Source organism: Pithys albifrons, chromosome 1, assembly GCF_047495875.1.
Source record: "Pithys albifrons albifrons isolate INPA30051 chromosome 1, PitAlb_v1, whole genome shotgun sequence".
Classification (NCBI taxonomy): domain Eukaryota; kingdom Metazoa; phylum Chordata; class Aves; order Passeriformes; family Thamnophilidae; genus Pithys; species Pithys albifrons.
Genome location: NC_092458.1, coordinates 20,114,837 through 20,133,072, shown reverse-complemented (window position 1 = coordinate 20,133,072; position 18,236 = coordinate 20,114,837). Strand labels below are relative to the sequence as shown.

Genomic DNA, 18,236 nt, shown 5'->3' with positions numbered 1-18,236 from the left:
GCAGATGTGGCACTTGGGGACATGGGTTAGTGGGGAACTTGGCAGTTTAAGATTATTGGTTGGACTCAGTGATCATGAAGTCTTTTCCAACCTAAATGATTCTATGATTCTCGGATCTTCTAGTCCTAATTTCTCTGCTTGTTCCCTCTGCTCATCTCCTTGTCATCCTGTGCTTTCTCATGCCATCTCACTGACTAGCAGATTCTTCAGTTACCAAGATGCCGTGTCATGAGCACAAAGTCAATGCAGTTCTGCAGTTCAACTGATTGCTTAACAAGGCTAAGCCACTCCAACACCAGGGGTAGTTACTCAGGAGAGCTTTCCAAAAGCCTGCCTTTTCTGCAGTTAGAAGTTGCAGGAAGCTGAGTCTCCCATGTCTGACACAAGTGCTGTGCTTCAGGCTGGGAGAGCTTGCAGGAGTGTAGTTATTAGCTGCAGAGCTGCAGCTAATCAACCCTGCCTTCACTACTAAGTGTTGCACAACATAAATGTCAAATAATTGCAATGTTAGGAGGGCATTCTGTGGTGAAGGAATAACTATTTTTCAATCTTTGTCCCAGTCTTGCTTTCTCAGTTCTTTAATATCCATGGTAAATTACTTTAGTAAGTGTTCTTGCGTTAGATAGTTCTAAATGCAGCATGCCAGTGAAAGAAAGTTTTCCTCCTTCATGTATTGCCCATTCTAGCATACCTGGCAGTTTGGTTAGTGACCTGTGAAGCACAACAGAAACATAGCTATCCATCTGTATCTGGCCATTCTCCAAAGTACTGACAAGTAGAAGGATGCCTATAGATAAATGCAGCACATAAGAGAGCAGAAGACAAAAGTGGAACATTAAAGGCATTTTTTCAACATTAATATACTGTAGCATTAAATCAATATTTACGTTAGTGACAGGAATCTTCTCTCTGTGCTTTCCACTGCTGGTTTTCACATGATAAAATACTGTTTGAATCTACCTCCACCCTCCACTCAGCAGAAAGTTGCTGCAGACAAATTGGTGGTGAACATATTTTCTTACATAGGTTACTCACACCACAGCTCTCCAAGGCAGCTTTTGTCAGTAGCCAGCAGTGAAGATCCTTTCCAGCATCCAAGTTCACATGAGGGCCTGGCAGGAAAATTTGCTGCTCTGTGCACAGCCAGCCTCAGTAAATCACAGTGTGACAGGCTCACCGCCCCACCACTGAACTTTTAACTTGAAGCTCTAGCAGGGCACCAAGTAGCTCTGGCTACATGACACAGAACTGTGAAAGTAAATCACTTTGCTGGGAACAAGGGCAAGTCCAGCATACTGTTTTGCAGGCTTTACCTACAGCTTCTTTGCAGTACAGGCATAGAATATATACACCCAGGAAAGCAATCGGAGAGACATGGACTTCCAGCACAGAGCTCACCCATACACCATCCCAGAGGATGAAGAGGTTGCATACAAGGTCACTCCTGATGCTCACAACTCTGCAGGAAATGAAGGCGAGAAACCAGTGTCAAAATTGCAACGTAGGCACAGTGAAATAAAACTCTACAAAGAGTTTTGTGACTTTTATGCAAGATTGTAAGTTCATTCTGTTCAGCTTTGGGGCACAACTGCAGGGACATTGCCTGTGTATTGTACTTACATATTTTATTATCTGAGATATAGGTAGGCTGTACAAGCTATTCTCTAATCCAACATTTGCCACTGTTCTTGAAACGTTGCCAGTTGTAATTATCAACTAAAATTTGAGTTGTTGCTTTAAATTTCATCATTAATTGCATCAGAAGTTTTTATCAGCAGTTAAAGTGGGGTTGGAATTTGTCAAGTAGTCTCTCTGTTTTCAGGTTGTTTGCATGTTATTTTGGGCAAATGGATAAACTGCTTCATTAATGGAAGTGTTATGTACATTGCTGATTTTACATATATGATGTTTCAAAGCAAAGCACTTTTGTTACTGAGGAGGAAAACCTTATGTTTTCACTTGTTTTTGAACTTTGTTTTACGTTTTTGCTTATGCATACCAGCACTTTACCTCCTTAGTGCTCAGGCACCCTTGAAGTGATGGTGAAAGATCCCAGTTTCTGTTGTGATTATTCTTCATGTAGATTGATAAGGAGGATGGGGAAATTGACTGTTTTCCCCACAGAAAGCATACACCATCAATGGAGACCATTGACAAGCTTTATACTTAGTCACAGTTTATAGGTGTAGTCACTGCAGTTTGTCCATAGGTCTGTGTGTTACATGTATAAGTTAGACCATCATCCATCTGATCTTTGGGTGAAATTTGCCCCCTTGTTTCACTGGGAGAGCAGTGGATATATGGGTAGCAGTTACTGTTTTCCTCTTCAGCAACGATCTCTAGAGAGAAAGAAAAAAGTGCCAGCTAATAATAACTGGTCAGATGTGACCTTGCATAGGGTTCTTCTGTGAGACAGGGTAATAAACAGATAAAACACATTCCATTTTGAACCACGTGCTAGATGTTTGCTTGTTCACTTGGATGGTGTGCAAGGAATGAATTAAATTCCTAGTGAACCTGGTGGGAGCCAAGAGGTCTTACCACCTTCTGGGGATAAGAAGGAAGGCTTGGCATCTTGCAGAGGACTGAGGACTCTGCACTTACATGATAGCTGTATCAAAATGTATGCATGCATGCATGCACATGTGTTTAAAATAAAACCACTTGTTTAATAACCCTCCAGATAGATGTCTGAGTCAGTGATTTTGTCAGCTGAGGCCAAATTGTAATGAAACTAGACCATTGTTCTATATTTGCTCTCTGCTATCACATGGTATTGGGGCAGAGAGGTAATCCTGAAAGGCACAGCTTTGAGAGTCTAAATATGAGTAATAAAATGTTTGCAAAGGAAAAACCCAGAGAGCCTTTTTCTGGCCTCAATTAACTGAAGCACAGCTGTACTGTCTTCTGCAGATATGGACACGAACCTAGTGAAGTTGCTAATTCTTCTGACGTTTTACAGGTACCACACTGCCATTTTTTGGTCCTGTGCCTTTGAGAAGCAACGAAGGTTGCTGTTTGAGTATTTTTTTTTGCAACCCTGGTATGGGTTTGCCACCTTGTGTTGGGCTGTGTGTGGGTTGCAGCGGGGCATCCAGAGCATTCCCACCCTCTCCCTTGGTGCTGGAGTGGGCTGTGAGTTGGCACATTCTGAGCTGAACTCCCTGAGCTGAACTCTACCAAACCAATCAAAAATCTCATGACTTGAAACTCAATTTGTAAAATGACTTCAAGCTATGCAGAGTTTGTATAAGGGTAATTGTTTACCTACTCTGGTTGTCGTTAATATCTGCCAGAATAGATGCTGCACACTCTTTCATATTGTTTATTTAGAGCTTTAAACTAATGCTGTTATGTGTATATTTTAGACTTAGGAATTGGTTTAGAATTAATCATTTATGTTTTCCTATGTGGTGCTGGTCCTCAATTACTGTTAATATTTGCTCTTGTTTTCTGTAATTCTAATGTATTAATAATTTTTATAGTAGTTTAAATTGCCTGTCTTTTCTTATCATAAAAAGCCTGTAAATGTATCTCCAGTAACAACATTTCTGTTTGTTTTTCTGGATTAATTAGAGTGTAATTAATGGCGAGCATTTTGTTCCTAAATAGTTTGGGAGCAGGGGGAAGTGGTAGTTTTATTGCTGAGGGGATATCACAAGCCATGAGATCCATTGAAAAACTTGTGTTGAGCAGCTTCACATGAGGCTGATGCAGCTTGGCCTTGGGGAAAAGAAAAAGACCCACAATCAGTGGTCTTGCCTATTTAGGCTAATTTTCTTTCTTTTTTTTTCCATGACAGCAACATGGCGAATGCACTTGCAAACGCCATCTGCGAGCGCTGCAGGGGTGGCTTTGCCCCTGCCGAGAAAATCGTCAACAGCAACGGTGAGCTGTACCACGAGCAGTGCTTTGTCTGCGCCCAGTGCTTTCAGCAGTTCCCGGAGGGGCTCTTCTACGAGGTAAGCAGGGCAGAATACTCCTCTCACCCCCAGCCTTTATCTTGTGCCTTCTTTCCCATACCAGGATTAGCTACAGGCAGATTGATAGTTTAGAATGTCCCATGGCAAGAACTGGGCTCCGAAAGGGTATGCCCAGTAAAAGGAGAAAATAACTGGAAGCATGTCTGTGCTAATTTGGAGGACATCAGTGTATATAGCCTTATTTAAATGTGGGGCCTAATGTTTTCAGAGGTGAGAAAAAAATGCTGGAGATTTCTTTCTCAGTGCAGATTTTTTTCCCTGAAATTTGTGACTGATGTATCCTACCAGAAATACAGAGAAAGCATACTTCTTGGAGGAGAAAGTCGGATAGAGGGAAATCCCAGCATCCTATTGCTGAGATCCCACTGCTGAGTCGAGTGAGGCCAGTTCAGCTTGTGAAAAGAGATGACCTGTAAGTCTGCAATGCTGAGATCAGAGTGTGTGGAGCAGCCAAACCAGACAGAGCCTGTGTAGGGTGAACTCTTAAGTTTAACAAACTAGAGCATTCAAAATTACCAATTCCTAACACACTTAGCACATTGCTCCCATTCATATTTCTCAGCTCCAAGTCAATTGCCCTTAGCTCAGATGGGTATTTTGGTATCAGTGTAATTTTCCTTTACACTCTCCTGTCATGGGGATTCAGGATGCTACTCAGCAAAAAGTGACTTTAGTGACAGCTTTAGACTGGTTCTTAAAAAGAGTTTGTATAACAAACAAGAGATGGTATGAGAAAAGGGAATTGCTGTCTGAGACATAAGGTCCCCACTCAAGTAGCTTATAGTCCAACTTACAGTAGCAATTACAGGACTTGGATCATACTATGATCTGAAAAGGAAGGTGAGCAGTGTGTTAAAAGCACAAGTCTGTGCTCTCACATACAGGGGCCATCCTTGTGGCAAGAACACAACAAGTTGTCTTCCATAGAAGCATTTCTAATTTTACAGAGCTTTGTTATGTGGTGGGGAGGAGAGGCTGAGGCAGGAGTGTGAACTGGAAAAGAGACTGTCAAAGGGGATTCCTGGGGATTTCCTTTCTCTCACCTTGTTTGAGGATCAAAAGACTTTTCAGTGCTCCAGGGATAGTCTTGCACAAATTGTGGTAAATTAGCCACTAATATTCCATAAGACATCAAAAGGTGAGCTGCAATATGGAATTAATTAAGTAAAAATGAAAGAATACCCCCTAACTATTTAACTCGTTTGTTTACAATTGTTAATATATAGTGAGCTGCTGCCTGCTTGCAGGTATGGTAGAGTCCATTCTGATGTGTTAAGACCTGAGGCAAATGTAAAGTGATACAGATGTTTCAAGACTAAAATATTTGTAATTGTGTTAATAAAATTGTCTTAAGGCAATAAAATGTCTTTTCTCTAAATAATGAGTACTTTATTTGTTCTTTTTCTGACTCAAAAGCAATGAGGCATTCCAGGGGCCTCTTTCAGAATGTTGAATGGTCTTTTGTTAAAGGTAAAAGTTTGAGAAATCATGCTCTAGGCAGCCTGTATCTCCTAGGGGACGGACAAGGACTGCAGTGGAAAGGAAGTCTTACTTGTGGACCTAGTTCAGGAATGTTACACTCTCTCTCCCTGTTGCTCAGGGGTGGCCATACCTGAATCTGTGTGGCAGAGGCAACTATCCTAGTGGTGTTTAGATATATGAGATGTAAGCATTTTGTTTCCTATCGTTACCTTGTGAACGTTCATATTCACGATGGTTGGTCTTTGAGCACTGTTTTACTGAAACCTGCTGCTCTCAAAGACAGTAATTTGGAAGTGAGTGCCAGTAGATTGTCCTGGGAATGAAAATGGCACCGTGTACCAAATGTGTTTTGGTTAATGTTGCTAGGGGTCTTTTTCAGGCTGGGTAGCCTGAGAAATGCTACATTGAAAGTGGAACGTTTCAGTTAATCATAGTCACTTCCTGCCACAACTGTTACAGAAGTAAAGTAACACTGGAAAGGCTGAGGGAGCTGGGCCTGTTCAGACTTGAGAAGAGACAACCAAGGGGACCACATCAGTGTGTATAATTATCTGAAGGGAGGGTGTCAGGAGGAGGGAGCCAGGCTCTTCTCAGTGATGGAAAGAACGGGACAGGAGGGAATGGACAGAAACTGATGCACAGGAAGTTCCACCTGTTTATGGGGAAGAGCATGTGCAGATGACCACACAATGGAACAGATTACGCAGAGAGGCTCTGGAATCTTCCTCACCGAGGATATTCAAGAACCATCTGGACACAATCCTATGCAATGTGCTCTAGGATGACCATTCTTGAGCAGGAGGTTGGACCAGATGGCCCACTGTGGACCTTTCCAACCTTACCCATTCTGTGATTCTGTGAGAGGGAAGGACAGCCCTAAGCATGTAGAAGGTGAGCTTAGGTTGGACATTACTCAGAAGTGGCTGACAGTGCTCTGATGACTTGAGGTAATCTGTATGACTGTGAATAAAAAGTGACTGGAGAAGATAGGCAGAAAGGGTGTCTTCCTCAGTATGGCTTAATGCAGTCTTTGAGAAGATGGATGCATTTGGAGATGTGGCCAGGTAATGTGTTTTTCTGAGCAGGTTCCCCATGGGTAAATGGAGGCACTGTTGATTGCCCAGCACGAGTTTATGTTTATTCTGCGCCTGGTTTAGCTAAGCTGGTGTTTCTTGGAAATGATTTTCAGCTCTTAGCAATTGGGAAGACAAATATTGTTACCCTGCCTATTGCAAGACTTTCAGAGTTCCCCCAGTTAGTCATTAAGCTGCTTATCACATTTGCCGTCAAACGCTGCTGTGATAAGTTTTCACTCTGTGTTCCATGGGTGGGGGTTGAACTGATCAGAGAGATGCAGGTCTCCTGTGCTGTGGGACATGTCTCCAGGCTGCCTTGCAGGGACCCTGATCAGCACAGCTTGCTGTGGTCTGGCACTGGAGCCAAATCACTTGCTGGCACAAGTGGCCCCACACCAGAGCAGTGCTTGTCTGCAGCTTGGAGTCTGCACACGAGTTCTGTGGATGTTCTTGTGAGCCTGTGTTAGAAATAGAAATAATAATTTGGATTCCTGAGAGCTGTGTGCCTAATGTTGCACAGAAACTGTGGGTTTAGGGCCTGCTAGGATAAATTTATGCTCCAGTTTGCTCAGCATCATCGTTTTAGCAAGTTTTCTTATGCACTCAACCTAAAGAAAAATTAGTACAAGCACATGCCAGGGGAATTTTCAAACTCGCCCTGCTTTGCTGTCAGATGTGAAGTGATAACAATTCTGGTCTGCTTGTACTCCACCTCCTGGAAGGTATGTATGCCATAGACCTGCTGTTGCAGAGTCTCACAGCACGTAGCAGTGCACAGTCCTACACTAATAGCACAACACACAGCTTAAATGGAGACCTTTAGTGGCAGCTCACAGGACATTCAGGGGCTGGTCCCACTGTAATCAGTCAGTAGGCATTTCCTCCAACCCACATTACTCTCAGGTCCTAGAATGGCTCCTCCCTACTAGAGGTTGCCCATGTCTCCCACTGGGGAGTGTGGACATCTCACCTTCAGACCAGGGAGGTTAGAAGAGAGAAGTTGTACCCCTGATCCAGTTGTTTGTTAAGAGCCCCGTGCTGGGTGCTTTCAGAAGCATCTCAACCTGCACTGAACTGTGCTGAGGAGGGGGAGATGGAAGGGCTTAGAGAGGTATATCCCACAACAGAAGAAATACAGAAAAATTCTTACAGACTACTCCTGACAGTTATAATTCAGGAATATGTATTGCTATTATTGCTTTTGTTATTTTATAATAACAACAACAATAAAATAATAAGGAATGGCATATGACTTTTGTCTCCAAAATGAGAGGGAGTTTCTTTCAGTTTGTTTTTTTTTCCTAAGATGTTTGTAATAACCTTTAAGAAGATTAGAGGAAGGTGGAGTTGCAATGCTCTTGTCAGATTTGTTTCTATTCCAGTTGCACCTTGAGTGTTTTCTTAAAATGGGCTTTACCAGAAACTACCTTAGAGAAGGTATCTTTAAAGACTCAGATTTTGTGCGTGTCTTCCCACTAAGTTAGCCAAAAACATGCAGATAAGCTGGTGGTTATGTCACAGTGAGATGTTCTGTGCAGAGCCATTTAGCTCACGGACCTCCAGCACACAACTGTGGAACAACCTTGCCTTTGAAATATGTGCTGTGAGATTTGTTAAGGAAACTCAAGGTTTTCTCTGGTGAATAACTGCTGGGTCATCTACAAAGGGCAGCACAAATTCACCAACAAGGTTGAAAATTTAAACAAGACTGAATGGTAACCGACCTGCCTGATGCAAAACAGAAAGGAAGAAAACCTGTTTGGTCTGTCCAGATCAAGATGTGGTGGCTTTGAAATCGAAGCAAACCTAAGCATCCCCCATTGTACCACCTGTTTACACAAAACAGCAACCTTTTGAATTCTTTCAGTTTGAAAAGGATTTTGTCCAACAGGAAGCAAGCGCAATTCACAATGAAAAAATAATTTCCACTCCTCCTTGAGAAAGTAATAGCCCTCAGTCTCTCAATTATTATTTTTTTAAAAGTTGAAATTTAAAAAATAATCTGTTTTTGAGTATTACATTGGAATAGCACTTGATAAATTCCTAGAAAAGACTTCTGAAAGAGTCTGTGTTGAGCTCATGTCTTTCTGTTCCTAATAGGTGCAGTTCAGGTTGGTCACAGGAATTTTCTAATCTCAAGTACGCAGTGACTTTGAGAATGTTTCATTAGATCCCTATCCTGCTAGTTGCAGGAGTATTTATTGTATTTATATTATATTTGATCCTTGTCATTTCATAGTATAAAACAGCTAATCTTGAAACACATTGCTGTATTTAATGTCCATGCACCAAAAACTTACTTTGTGGGTAGCATTTTATGCCATTCAGTTTGTTTTGTCTTCGACCCAGTAAAACAAAAGGAGCAAGCTTTCCTGCTGTCCTCCTTTTTCCACTGTTTTAAACCAAGACATTCAAATCCACACATTTTACAGCATACCTATACTGTCTATCTGGTTTTGACATGCTAGTTGGCGTTTGTGTCTTATAATGATGGAGCCTGGAGGTATCTAAATATTTCCCTTTAGTTCAGCACATACTTGCCTACGTGCTTTTACATATTCTTTGGCTAAGCTACTAATGCAGTGCTGTTGAACTTCTTTTATTCCATTTTTTTTTTATTATGAGACCTTGAACTGTAGCTGAACTTAACTAAGCTGTGATAAAATTCAGATCCAAATCCATTAAGATCAGTTCCCAGTTTAATCTGATAGATTTAGTGAACTTTGTTTCTTAATATTTGGACTTTATTATCTTAAGGGTCTTCTCCAACCTAAATGATTCTATGAAATAACATCACAAAGGAAAAGGCTTATTTCTCTTCATGCTTTGGCTGAACTGCTTCATGTATGCAAGGATTTCTGTCTCTGGGTGTTCTTCTTTCCTCTACCCCTGCTATACTTACTTCCTCTGGTATGCTGGGTCATTCTTGCAGGAAATGTAGAGTGACAAAGACATCAAATGGGTTCAAGGAGAATGCTTGCCCCCTCCTGCTGCCCAAGGGTTTTTGTTAGCTAATTTCCTGCTCAGAATGTGCTCAGTTGCATCAGAGTTTCAGCAGTCCCTCAAAATTCAGGTGTCTCTTGTGATATAAATGGGCAAGGGAATATGCCTTACACTCTTGGCAGTATTGGAGGAATGTTGCACTATTAACACTACATGCTAACTAGTAGATGAATTAAGGTGAGTAGATGTAATGCCTAGCACATGTAGCTTATGGTCTGTTTATTTTGCACAGCCCCTCATGTTTTACTACCTAATTGTATTTGGAAACACACCAGGGTGTTACAGCATTTATGTTACGAGCATGTTCCTCATCCCTCTAATGCTCAAATCTTTTTCCATTTGCAGTTTGAAGGGAGGAAATACTGTGAACATGATTTTCAAATGCTTTTTGCCCCTTGCTGCCATCAGTGTGGTAAGTTTTAAATCAAGGTGAAACACTTCACCCTGATCTCAAATGGGAGTGTCACTGTGGGAAGAAAGGCAACACTTGTGTGTGGTGTCTGAGAAGTGGCCCTGTGAACTTGCAGAATGTACTAGACTTCAGAGAATTTACAGAGCTGCTTTTTCTAAAGGTCAGCAAAGAATAGTATTTAAAAAAAGGAGTTTGTATTATGAGTAAGTAGTGTAGCAATTGAGTCAGTGATCCAATGAGGCGACCATTCATATATTCCTGATCATGTATATCTGTACATCTGCATGTGCTGATACTGGACCCTTCTCAAGCAGCTGAAACCCTGCAACAGGACTTTGTCATCTGCTTTGACTGTTGTAACCCACCTGTGCTGTCCTACTTCACAGTAGCTGGGACAATCTTCATCATCTAGTGATATAATCAAGTGATGGTCAGCTGGGCCCATGTTGATTTTTTTCAAAAAAACACTCTTAAGGCTTCAGCATCTAATGTCCACCCTACCTAATACTGAGGGCTGCTCTTATTTTTGCCACTGTTGATGTAAATGCTTGCATGTCTGCTGCACTGTAATCATTTGCATGTTTTCTTTTTCCCCTGCGTGTGACACATTTTGCTGGGGCAGGGCTGAGAAGTCACTATTTGATTATTGCTTAAACTGGTCTGGAAGCTCTTGTGTTTCTATGGCACCCTGGCAAGGCAGTATGGCTTTCACTTATCTCAGTGAGGCCTTTGCTTATGTGGAGGGAGGAGCTGAACACTAAGGGAGGGGGAAGCAGATGTTATGGAACTTTGCATTTAAAGCTGCAGATATGAACAAGCAGGGGAAGAGGAAGAAATGGGTTGGTGGTGATTTCTGAGGAGCTACACTGCCTGTCTCCAGAATTTCACCTGTCCAGCTGCCAGAGCTTCCTCTTCTTCTGTCCTGGCTCCTTGTAGTGCCAGCTCCCTTAAAATCTTATCAAGTTTCTGCACAGAGCTGGGCTTTGCCACTGCTTGTACTTAGCAAGCACGGCCAAAATCAATGGGACTGTTGTCACTGATGATGCCTCAAGCATTCCTGACTTTTCTGAAGTCCATCAGGTTTCCTTCCCACTTTGTTTACCTGCCCAGTCACTCCCTTTTGGCAGCTTTTTGAGCTGTTCTCCAAGGCAGGGACTCAGCCTCCCACAGAACTGGGAAGTTGAGCTCCCAACACATTTTAGGCTGATCCTTTGCAACTGCGCAGGGGGCCTTGGCTACACACAGAGAACAAGTAAACATGTGTGTGATGGACATCGCTCCACTGCCTGGGGGGTACACCATGCAGGCAAAACACTAGTTCTCACACTGTTTTTTTAATGCCTCACAGGACAGGACTCCTCATAGTGGGTCAGAAGTTGTGTTTGTTGGATTGACCGTTCTACAGCTTCACTGCAGCTTTTCATTTGGACTCCATGGGAGTTTGTTTTGGGGTTTTTTGCAGGAGATCCACAGCCACACAAGCTCAGTCCTATTGTGCTTTGAGTGTAGAGCCCCTTCAAGGCTTGGTCCTAGTGGAGTAGAAACCACTGCTATGTACACAACAAATGAAAATCATCATCTTCTTAAAGAAAAGACAGAGAAAGATGATTAGGAAACAAGAGACCTGTATTATAGGGAGTACTCCATAAATTTCTTAACAGCTTTAGAACAGATAAGTAAAAACAGGGCAGGGGCTGAAAAAGGGTTACTGCAGAGAGAATGTGGATTGTGCATGTAAAGGACTTGTATGTAAAGAGCAGAAGGTCCTCCATCGGCAGAGACGATGGGTCACATCTTCTGACCCATAGCAAAACCCAACAAACTCAAATTACAGAATTTGGAATCAGAACTGTGATACTGCAAGCAATGTAGGGATGAGGAGAAGGATAACAATGTCATTGTAGTGATTTGGTTGTGGGTTGGTTTAAACTTTGTCTAGTATGGTATTTTATATCCTGGTGTTGTGTTTCTTGTAGGTGAGTTCATTATTGGTCGTGTGATTAAAGCCATGAACAATAGTTGGCATCCAGAGTGCTTCTGCTGTGACATCTGCCAAGCAGTATTGGCCGATATTGGATTTGTCAAGAATGCTGGCAGGTAGATCTTCACACTTCCTTTTGTTAACTGGTCATAAATAAAATTAACTAATAAGTGGGACTGAGAGGTTTTAGTTCCTAAAGCTTTCCAGCTCAGATGGAGCAACTGTGTAGCATCTTCTGTGGGAAAAAAGTCTAAAAGCGCATCACAAAACTAAGAATGGGTATTAAAATATTAGCATTTTACCTATTTCAGCACTGGGTTTCTTGGCAAACATGTTCTTTACCCAGTGACATTTTGGGGCCATTATTATACGTAAAAAGAGAGAAAACATTCAGATACCTAAGGATTGTCTTTATTTTTTTAAATAAAAATTTTCGCTTTCTTTTTCTAACAGGATCTCCAGTTCTGGTCTAGTTGGCACCTTATTTATTAATAATTGCTTTATGCTTGACAGGACCCTTCATGGAGTAGGATATATTTGCCAGCCATGACCAGGAGAATGTTTTACAAGTGGATTCTATGGCCATTGCCTTTATATGTATAATATAACTTACAGAATTAGGACTTATGTGGTCATCCAGCCTCCAATCTAAATTTTTAAGATTTTGGAAGTCAAACTTTCCCAACTAGAATCTATAGCAAACTTTGTTTTCTGAGTTTCAACACAAACTCAGCTGAGGAAGAAATGATACTTCTGTGGTGGAAGAAAATAAAATGATCACCCTGAACCTGGGTGGTCATTTTGCTGCTCTGAACTTGGTTTGCCTAGAGAAGAAATTGTTTTAAAGACTATTTTCCCTCAAAAAAGGACAAATTAAAGTGCAGTTCTGATAGATTTTTGCACTGTAGTACCTGGTACCAGTACTTACCTCTCCATTTTTATGTTGTTTCAGACATCTCTGCCGTTCTTGCCATAACAAGGAAAAAGCCAGAGGCCTGGGAAAGTACATTTGCCAGAAGTGTCACGCCATTATTGATGAACAGCCTCTCATATTCAAAAATGATCCTTATCACCCTGATCATTTCAACTGTGCAAACTGCGGGTAACTTGAGTTCTGCAAAGGAAGACAGGAAAATGCTGGGCTTGTTTGATCCATGGATTTACATCTTAAAGTGAAAGCTTGTCCTGTACAACTGGCAAGAGAGGGTGGGGTTTGGGTGTTTTGAGGCCAGGTGTGTGTTAATGATTTTGGTATGGTGGAATTAAACACAGCTGACCTCCTGGGGAGTAAAGAAAGACTGGACTCTGCAGGACAAGGTGGTACCTTACAAAATACAAAGTATGGACACAGATACTGTTTCTGTAGCAGCAAAATGGTATTTCATTATTCTGCTAGGAGAGGAAGCAAAATGGTCCTCTTTTGGTTCTTGCCTGTGTTACTTCTTTCTAGTTGAGTGGCATGCAAACTTTGTTCTCTCTTTTTAAAGCCTAACTTTTTTAGAAGCTTTCTCCCACTTCATTTTATCAGCTTTGGCAACTGTAGCACATAAAACTGCACATTTCTACATCCTGCACTAATGCACAGGCCACGGAGCATTGTAGGACATAGCATGGATTCTTAGTTGTTTCTTTCTAGGTGCAAAGGAAGTTAGCATTTCAGTATCATAGCAAAGGCTGATTTGAATAACAATATGTAGTGTTATGTCAGTGGCAACAAGCTGAGAGTATTAGTGATCATGGTCACTTTTAAGGTTTAGCTGTTCTCAGTATTTAACCATGCAATTTACTGAGATTCTGCAATTGGAAATTAATAAACCTAGCTCATATGGGTCGGTAGTTTTCTTTCAAGGAAAATGTACCTAGATGTAGAGGACTACATTGTATTTTCAGTTACAATAAACCGGTGAGGAGTGCCTGTATATAAACCAAACATCTGCAGCTTTCACACACACATTCATGCTGCATAGCAGAATGACAACAGTTCAGTAGTTATTTCCAAGAGCCTGCATGTACCTCACTTAACAGCCTGTTCTCAGTCTTGAACTGTGTTGAACTATATTTGATGCTGCCTCATTACTGTAGTATAAATATAATTTCTAAACATATGCTAAAAATTTTTTTTCACTTCAGAAACTCTCAGAAGTTGACATTGCTCAGTGCCTTTATTCATGCTCTCCATTCGTTAATTTCTAAACAGGAAGGAACTTACTGCTGATGCTCGTGAGCTGAAGGGAGAACTCTACTGCTTACCCTGCCATGATAAAATGGGTGTCCCCATCTGTGGGGCATGCAGAAGACCAATTGAAGGCCGTGTGGTGAATGCTATGGGAAAACAATGGCATGTGGAGGTAAAAATCAGATGATATATGTCTTTTACAAATGTAAATATTGACATATTTATCTGTGATTTTGCTGACAAGTGAAAGGATTATCAAAGTTTCCAGCAATGATTATAAATACTTTCTCTGAATCCTTCTTCAGCCTTATTGTGGCTAATCTTCCACTGTGAAATAGGAGTTATTTCCTATCTTAGAGAGACCTTTGACGGTGAAACTAAAATTAGTAATCAAACAAAGCACGGTGAGGTGCTTACAAAAGAAAATTTCAGAGTGCAAAGCAGTGCATGTGAAAAGGCAGTAAAGTCTGTGGCAATTATAATGTTACTGAGCATCATAATACTCTTAGGTCTTCCATAGTCACCTGCCATGTACATATCCTTTAATAGTTTGTGTGGGAGTTCATATTTCAAGGCCATGTACAAGGTTTAGTTCCACATCTTCTATTTAATTTAGAAAGATAAACAGTTCATTCCTTCTGATTTGAAAATCTCCTCTAGGAAATACTTCCTTCACAAGAGTATAATGATGGTGCAAAGTATTTAATAACTCTTAATTCTGTTTACAGATAAAAATTGAGAATCCTTTGCTTGATTTTTTGTAACTTCTGGATTGAAATTTTGAAGACATTTAAAAAATACTATTTTAGTGGTCTAAATGTAGAAACAAAAAGTTTAACTCTGCTTTTCAAGATGGCACAGCAGGCTCAGTAGACTTTATTCAAGTTCAATAGTGGACTTGGTTGGTTTGCTTTCCAGAAAAAATAATATTACTTCCAAAAAATAAAAAAAAAATTAATTTTCTTTGTAGCATTTTGTTTGTGCAAAATGTGAAAAGCCATTCCTGGGTCATCGTCATTATGAGAGAAAAGGCTTGGCATATTGTGAAACCCACTACAATCAGGTAAGGTTGAATATTTTTAAAAATTTCATTATTGATAAACTCACATATTGGTTTTATTAGATAAAGGTGTAAAACCATGGACATTCTTCTGTTTTGTTGAAGGCAACTCTGAGTGTAATGCCAATTAGCAGATATTCTGTTGCAGTTAATTTATACACGTTTCTCTATTCATTGGTCTGGCATTGAGACAGAAAATTGCAGTTATTTCATAACGGCTGGCCAGGACAATCAGAATCAAGACATTCTTCTAGCTTAGTTGTACTTAAATGGAACTGTTGCAGGCTTTTACATGTCTGTGAGATCAGACCAGGTAATGACACCCAATCTTTTCCAAGAAGTTAAAGTTTTGCCACTCAATAACTGCAGTTAAAGACAAAACCCGAGTGAGCAGCCTGAGTTTCCTTACAGCTGTTATTCTAAGACGACTGTGCATTCAAATATGCTGCATCACCCCCATTAGAGGCTGATGAAGACTTTGGAGACTAAATTTGTCAGAAGGCACCACCTAGTGACCACTTGCATTTGTACAGAAGTTACATACGGTGGTACCCTGTCTCTCCCTTGGTGCTCAAGTCCAGCACCATGACGTACAGACTGTTTTTATTTGGAAGCCATTTGTGTCATGTCACGTTCACCTCCTTGCTTACATAAGTACAAGAGTAGGGGTTACACTGGGGAGTTGTAAGGCATCTGCTAATTACAGATGGATCCTTAATTTGTCTGTGATGAAGGGCAGATGATTGTTCCTGCCAAACTTGTAGACCAGAAATGCCATGATGTTACTAGTAATAGTGTTGCAGCCATGATGGAGCAAGTACATATACCAGACAAGAGCTTTATGTAGACTGGATGTCCTTTACTAGGTCAGCTACTGTAGTTACAAAAAAATAAACAAAATTTGGGGCACTTAATTGTTACATTGTGAACAAATGTTAAGCCTGGAAAAAGAATGGATAATTTTTGTCCTAAAGATTCCTTTTCATTTTTTTTTAACTAAAAATAACATTTCCATAGTTTTTGCAAGAAATAGCAATATGTTCTGGTCATTTGTGTAAGTCCAAATGTTAAATTGTCTGGTTAGTAACAATGTGTATGTGACACCAATTGCTGTATTTCAAATGTTCAAATGTTCAGGATTAGAGAAATGTTAAAACAAAATCATATTTACAGAGGATGAAATAAAGGTAAACAAATGTGTATTTTTAACATTATCAAGACCTTCTGTGATGAGATGATGCAAAACAAACCAGAGTTGCCAGCATTCTCTTTATTTTACTGGAATAAATAGGAAAGCAATTGTGCCCATCAGCTGAAACATGGTTATTTTGTTAGTTTGAGAAGTTACCCTCAATAAAATCATTACATTAAAAATCCATTACTTCTCTTTCCTCTTCAGCTATTTGGTGATGTTTGTTTCCATTGTAACCGTGTGATTGAAGGAGATGGTAAGCACTTTTCTGTTTCCTTAATGTTTGTTTATGATGGAAGTTCTCTTTAACACTGACAGTAAGGGGAAAACAGCCCTCTGTTGAATCCCTGATTGTTTTGGAGTGAGTTTCTTCTCAGTGGTGCCAAGCAATAGGACAAGAGGCAACAGGAAGAAACTGATGCACAGGCCGTTCCACCTGAATTTGAGGAAGAACTTCTTTACTGTGTGGGTGACAGAGCATTGGAGCAGATAGCCTAGGCTGGAGATATTCAAGAACCATCTGGACACAATCCTGTGCAATGTGCTCTAGGATGACCCTGCTTGAGAAGGGAGGTTGGGCCAGATGACCCACTGTGGTCCCTTCCAACCTTACCCATTCAGTGATTCTGTGATTCTCATTAAAACAAAACCAGCCATTCTCTTGATCAGAAATTAAATTAACGCTGATTAGTTAGAGAACAAATGGTAAGAAACCCTTATAGCAAACATTTCCTGACAGTAGAAGACCATCCAGGGGCTGAAAAGAACTGTGAAACCACTTAGTGACGTGGAAAGGTCAGGAATGTTGGAAGATGCTCAGAAGTGGCTTCCTGCTGCACCAGCTTCAAAAAAGAGCACATGCAAGGGAGAGAATGACCACACAGACATCTCCTCAAATGAATTTGAGGATCATGAACCAAACTTGGAAAAATATTTAGAGACCAAAAGACATAGGTGGGCACTCTTAGGAATTTTTTAAAGTGCCTCATTCCCGTTATGCCAGTTTGGTTCCTGGAGATTTACCTGTCATAGGCACCTGTCTTCTGGAAATCAAGACTGATTATGATGTCACAAACCCAGAAATGATCATACTTGGAAATATGTGTCCTGGAAAAGGCAGAACTGAAGTAATTTTTTTATTTTGTTATTGTTTGATTGTTTTGCAGGGGGAGGGGATGGTTTTGAGAGGGTTTTTGGATAACCAGCTCTGATAAAACACCAAAAAGAAATTATTCTATCTGAAATAACATGACATTACATGCTTATTTACCCCTGCCCAAAGTAAATGCTGTAATAACAATGTTTGCCTCACCTCAGCCAAGCCCATTAGCAAAGTAGAAGGAAGCCTCTAACATGCAAAATGAGGCATAAACTAGTTTATAGTCATGTAACTATATGGTAAGATGTACATTCCAGAGATGTGCTTTCCTCACATATTCTGGACTGGACTATACATGCAGAATGACAATCAAAATGCTTTAAAGGAAGCAGAGTCCTCATTTTCTTAAAATTCTGCTAGAATGAAAGAACTGGAAATTGTGTGATAACTACTACTCTGTATGATTGCAAACTTTCACCATATAATCTGATACCCATATTGTATATTTTGGTCTCTGAACTGAACAGAATATATAGTGTACAGTAATTTCTTTATTTTCAGCGTATGTCTTCAATTACATTTTGTCTTTCATTTCTGCACACAATTTGACACTGTTGTCACAAATTACGAGAATCCAGTATTGTCCTCTCTCTCAGGTGAAACAAACACCTGTGGCAGAAGTTTTTCAGGAGGGTGTTTATAACTGCATTACAGAGGTTACTTGGGAGCAAAGACTTCCATCTGACTAGTGTTATTTTGGCAAGCAGTGGAA

The 18,236-nt window shown here is 40.5% G+C and overlaps 1 protein-coding gene across 6 annotated transcripts in view; it reads left to right on the top strand.

Moving 5' to 3' along the window:
- The window catches only part of LIMS1 (LIM zinc finger domain containing 1), a 79,233-nt gene that overhangs the window by 57,815 nt on the left and 3,182 nt on the right, over positions 1 to 18,236 (top strand). For 4 of the 6 annotated variants that reach the window (XM_071575288.1, XM_071575446.1, XM_071575377.1 and 1 more), the window contains exons 2-8: positions 3,803 to 3,962; positions 9,890 to 9,956; positions 11,933 to 12,053; positions 12,890 to 13,039; positions 14,135 to 14,285; positions 15,084 to 15,176; positions 16,573 to 16,621. In XM_071575288.1, the coding sequence (XP_071431389.1) occupies positions 3,803 to 3,962; positions 9,890 to 9,956; positions 11,933 to 12,053; positions 12,890 to 13,039; positions 14,135 to 14,285; positions 15,084 to 15,176; positions 16,573 to 16,621 (791 nt within the window). Of the gene's footprint in view, positions 1 to 1,374; positions 1,557 to 3,802; positions 3,963 to 9,889; positions 9,957 to 11,932; positions 12,054 to 12,889; positions 13,040 to 14,134; positions 14,286 to 15,083; positions 15,177 to 16,572; positions 16,622 to 18,236 lie in introns of those variants that run through there. The other 2 variants (XM_071575111.1, XM_071575533.1) reach the window with 1 other exon arrangement.